This window comes from Enhydra lutris, unplaced genomic scaffold (genome assembly GCF_002288905.1).
Source record: "Enhydra lutris kenyoni isolate GAN:26980312 unplaced genomic scaffold, ASM228890v2 scaffoldscaffold1, whole genome shotgun sequence".
NCBI lineage: Eukaryota > Metazoa > Chordata > Mammalia > Carnivora > Mustelidae > Enhydra > Enhydra lutris.
Genome location: NW_019154085.1, coordinates 3,115,311 through 3,120,656, shown reverse-complemented (window position 1 = coordinate 3,120,656; position 5,346 = coordinate 3,115,311). Strand labels below are relative to the sequence as shown.

General features: G+C 38.9%; 1 protein-coding gene across 1 annotated transcript; it reads right to left on the bottom strand.

Moving 5' to 3' along the window:
• Nucleotides 1–2,567, bottom strand: LOC111143354 (chromosome unknown C2orf88 homolog). The gene has a single exon (XM_022497043.1). The coding sequence runs from the start codon at nt 1,288–1,290 to the stop codon at nt 1,003–1,005; it is 288 nt and encodes a 95-aa protein (XP_022352751.1). The 5' UTR covers nt 1,291–2,567; the 3' UTR covers nt 1–1,002.
• Between the last annotated feature and the right edge of the window lie 2,779 nt (nt 2,568–5,346).

The following is a 5,346-nucleotide window of genomic DNA, read 5'->3' as shown; positions in this document are numbered from 1 at the left end:
AGAAAATAGTATATGGCTGGAAATGCCTTATGGGCATCGTTACCATAAAAAAAATACATGAGTACTCTCTTCCAAGGAGTGTTTGATCTTCTGTTTTGTAATGCAACTGTATAGTCTCATGCATAGACTGGTCCCACAGTAATCTCAATGGGAATTGCCCCATTAGTCAATAATAAAGATGGGAAGGAGTGCCCATTACACCAACTCTCTACATCTTTGAGACAGTAAAACTTCATATATCTGCAGCACTGAGAACAGGCTCTGCTTTCTACCTTGAGTAGGACTCCCGTTATTTTAATATTTTGGTGTTTGTAAAAATTCTTGTTTTGTTATATCACTGGGCTGCTTAATTCAATACCATAAACATTGTCATGACTTCTGTAAATTGTATCCTGTTCAGGTTGTGTGAAGTCTTGAGTTCTATAATAACAGCTAGTTAGGGACCTGAGGTTGAAGGTGGTTAAGGACAGGTTTCAAGGTGGACTTCTACAGGGGGTGCTTTCTACTGTAGGGATCCTTGACACAAATGGCTTTGACAAATGACCCACTAGTATTTACCATGGCTTAAGTGCAAGTTCTTTGCCAAGACATCTGAAAAATCCTTTTCATAACTTGTTTGTGTGTGTAAATTAACAAATAGTTATTTTAAAAGGAGCGTCTTTAAAATAACCATTTGATTTCTTTGGTGTTACTACTAGTGCTCAGGAAGGAAGTGGTACGGCACACAGCTGACTACTGTGGTGCGGGCCCTGTCCTTAGCCCTTTAAAATGACTCCAGCCCAAGACCAAGCAGCAAGAATTTGCTGTTAACATAAAAGTGCTTATCACGTGTCATGTTAGGTACTCCTGTATACTCTTGATACTATCATGGACTTTTTTTTCCTCCATCCCGATGGAGTGATTTGTATTTATTCACACCAGTTTTTGCTATTATTTCATGTATTTAAACTAGCACCAACTTCCTCCACAATTCTAGAAAGTTATCCTCAGCATCCTACGGCGTCAGGGCCCCTCACTCTCAATGTACGGGATGTCGTCGTACTTCATGTTGTTGCCCGCCCACTGCTGCAGGGCGTCACTGAGAATTTCCTGCGACAGGCGGTGTGCAAACTCGAAGACCACAGTTTCAGGCCCTCGTGGTTCCTTCACTTCCTCGTCGGCATTAACTGGAACGGGCATCCTCGGTAGAAATCTCTCTTCAGGCATAAAGCTTTCTTCACTTGCATGTCGCTTCTCACTCTCAAATGTGGTCGGAAATGGGAAAGTTTGCTTTGATTTCATGCATCCCATGTTATGTAGAGCACTGAGTGAAGAGAAGCAGTAGCGAAGACTACTTCAGCAGCATCTCTGGAAAACACTGGGCTTGTCCACGTGAAACTGACCAGAGCTTTTCCTTTCCAGGCACTTCAGAAATCAGTGTTTGTTCTTGCCAGTCTTCACCTGTAGTGTTTATCTGTGAAAAGAAAAGTTTCATTTTGAAGCTACCAAATGCAAAATACTGTGTAATTAGGTAGCATGTAGAGATTGTCCCTTTACCACTTTGGCCACTTGTGAGTAAGAATAGCTTTATCTTATCAATAGAAAGAAAACAACTCAGTAAAGTTGGCAGTTTACAAAATAGGAAAATATTTTTTCAAGGTCTGGAAAATTTTATAAATCTACAAACAGTTTAACTTTTGCTAGCCTAGATTTATTTATACCAGGGTTCAGCAAACTAGCCTTTGGCTCAAATACTAGCTGCCTGTTTTTCTAAATTGAGTTTATTAGAACACAGCCATGCTGTTTGTATGTTGGCTCTGGCTAATTTCATGCTGCGGTGCAGAGATGAGTGATTTTGATAGAGACCATGTGTCCTGAAATGCCTGAAATAATCACTATCTGGCCCTTTATAGAAAATGTTTGCCGCCTCTGATCTGTCCTGTTGAAGGAAACAAGCATATAAAACATTTGCTCCTGCCTCAGACCTCGTGAGCCTACACGTTCTTGGGCTGTTATCAGAGTCTGGCTCTGTCCCCTGGTTAGATGTTTACAACTAAAGGGACAGAATAACAGCCTTGAGGCAACACAAGTTAGATGTGGCAAAGCCACCTCTAGATGTTCCCTATGAAACTACAGGAAAAGTTCAGATTAAAGTAGGTTAAAGGTTTCCTCCCTAAAATGTCTCACTCTTGTTTGATGTCTGGCCAGAAAGTAGGCTGCAGGGTTCATGATGTGCTTCGCAACTGGGTGCTGTCACTGAATGAACCTCTCTTAAGATAGGACCTCAGGGTAGCTAAGTACAAAGCAACTTTGCTGGAGGGAGTCTAGCCATGAGAAAGCACAGGCGAAGTCTCTGCAACACTATGGACCAAAACGACAAAGCTCTGGAAAAGTTGATAAAATCAAACTCAGTTGATTTACTTCTGAAACAAAACTACTGATCTAAAGGACATTATTTTTATTAAACAATGTCTGCTTTTAGTAAATATACACGTAATAAGGTATAGAACTAAATATATAAAAGGTAGCACAAAGGTCAACAGATCATGGGGTAGATATTTTTTTTTCCTTTTGAGTATTTCTTGAATTAATCTCTTGACTGTATTACTAATGATGGGAAAATTGTTACTTTAATATAGATCCTAAATTTGGAAGAAAAAAGATTTAAATGCATGGTAGTTTTTAAGTCGTTTATAATAAGTCCAGAAAAGGTGACTTTTGCTATTTGACAATATTTAGATTTCTATAAAATCTACCCAAGTTCTCCCATACGACTACCCATTATAAGGACATATGGTTGGGAAGTGGAAGAAATCTAGTCCTCTCCTTTTAATTACCCTTAGTTCCATATACCTTGCCAAAGATGTATTTCAAAAATGGAGCAAGAGATGTGTATAGTGCTTGGTTTACTAGACAACTCCTTTAAGACAGGAACTGTCCTGATTGTACATCACCAAGGTATAATGGCTTACACAGTATCTGTTTTGTACTATGAGGAATGGTTAAGAGAATTGTACATAGTTAACCTGAAAATGATTATTCAGTAAATGTCTAATAAAAGGCAATGAGTAAGCCAGCTGGTTGGCTCAGTCTTTTAAAGTCTCCTTTCAGCTCAGGTCATGATCCCAGAGGCCTAGGATCAAATCCCACATGGGGCTACCTGCTTTGTGGGGAGGCTGCTTCTCCCTCTGCCCCTCCATGCACTTTTTTTTTCTCTCTCAAAATCTTTTTTTTTTTTTTTAAACAATGAGTAGAGTCTGCATGATATTCTGTTTTCTAGAATCTTTGGTTTTGCAAAAGCAGCTTTCAAAGTAGTACCAGATTTACCCTCACCAAAATGACTTTAAACCTGGACAAAATATATCTGAACAACAGCAGAGGACTGTGATCATCAAGAGAAGGGAAACACAGAATGTTAAACTCCACAGTTCAGCATCCTGCCTGGAAACATCTTTGAGTATTATCTCAGGGAGGTTGGGCCCGAGCAGAGTGGCAGTCCTGCTGAGTTGAAGAGGTTGGAATCCTGAAGGTAGATGAAGTTTCAAGAGACGAGGGAGCTGTGGAGAGAGGCAGAAATGGGGTCTTTCATTTGATGGGGTCTCTTCAAGATCACCTGAGGACTTAAGACGTGCACATACAGGAGGAGGATTTGCAAGACTTATCATACATCAGTGCTGTAGAACCTCAGTGGAGAAACCTCACAGAAGCCTTAGGAGGCAGGTGTGAATCCTAGAGCAGAGTTGACAAACTTTCTTAAAGGGCTAGGTAGCACAGAATTTAGGTTTGTAAGCCGTATGGTCTATGTCACAACTCTGCAGTTCTGCTGTTGTAGTGCAGAAGTAGCCATACAGGTGTGCCTGGGTGGTTCAGTCAGTTAAGTGTCTGACTCTTGATTTCAGCTAAGGTCATGATCTCAGGGTTGTGAGGTCAAGCCCTGGGTTGGGCTCTGCATGGCCTAGAGCCTGCTTAAGAGATTCTTTCTTCTTCTGCCTTTCTCCCAATTTGCGCATACACACTCACTTTCCAAAACAAAACAAAACTCTAGACAATATGTAAACAAGTAGGCAGTGTCTGTGTTCCAATAAAACCTCACAAAAACAGGCTAGCTAGCCATAGACCATATTGGACTAAGTTCAAACAAAGAATAAAACAATACCATTTAAAGGAAGATGACATAATCCAGACTCCTATCCATAATGTCCATCCTAGAATAAAAAACTACTTGGTATGCAAAACAGGAAAATGCCCCATGTCCAAGAAAAAAGTTACTAGAAATAGACCCCAAAATGACCCATCATTTGGTAGTTAATTAAATAGAACTGTAGAGCTGCTTATGTTCAAGGATATAAAGGAAAAATGATCATAAAGACTGAACAAGTAGAGAATCTCAGCAATGGAAAGCATAAAGAAAAAAGTAAACTCAAGAACTAAAATGAAACTCATTTGTATGAGCTATTGAATACTTAAGGATTAATGAATATACATCTATAGATCTGTCCAATCTGAAAAATGGGGAAAAGATAAAGTATGTCTTAAGAACAGTAAGGATTTAGACACATTGAACCCAGAGAACAACAGGAAATGAAGAATATACGAAGAAAGAAGAAAATGGGACAATTAGAAAACAGTAAAGTGACTGACTTAAATCTTTACATATCAAAAATTTAGAAGGAAATGGACTAAAAATTTCAGCTTAAAGGCAGGCTACTTAAAAAGTAAAATTCAAGCCACACAAACATAGTCAACAGATCTTTGACAAAGGAGCAAAGGTGATACAGTGGAACAAAGAGTCTTTTTAACGTGCTGAAACAGCTGTGTAGCCTCATGTTAAAAAAACCTAGACACAGACCTATACCCTTCACAAAAATGAACTCGAAATGGATCAGACCTAAGTGTAAAACATGAAACTGTAAGACTCCTAGAAGATAGCATTTAGGAGTTAAATCTAGATAAATCTAGAGGACCTTGCATTTGGCAATCACCTTTGAGATAACAATACCAAAAGGCATGATCCATGAAATAATTGAGAATTTGTTTAAAAACTTTGGCTTCTTGGAAGACACTGTCAAGACAACAAAAAGCCACAGACTGAGAGAAGATATTTGCAAATTACCTACAATGTACAGAGAACTCTTAAAACTTAAGTAAACAACCTGATTTAAAAATGGGCAACAGATTTAAACAGATGCCTCACCAAAGAAGACGTGCAGATGTCAAATAAACACATGAAAAGATACTCAACATTCTACCTTAGGGAACAAATTAAAACACTGAGATACTATTATAACTTGTGAAAATAGTGAAAATTCAAACACTGATGACATCAAATACTGACAAGAATGGGGAACAACAGGAACTCATTCATTG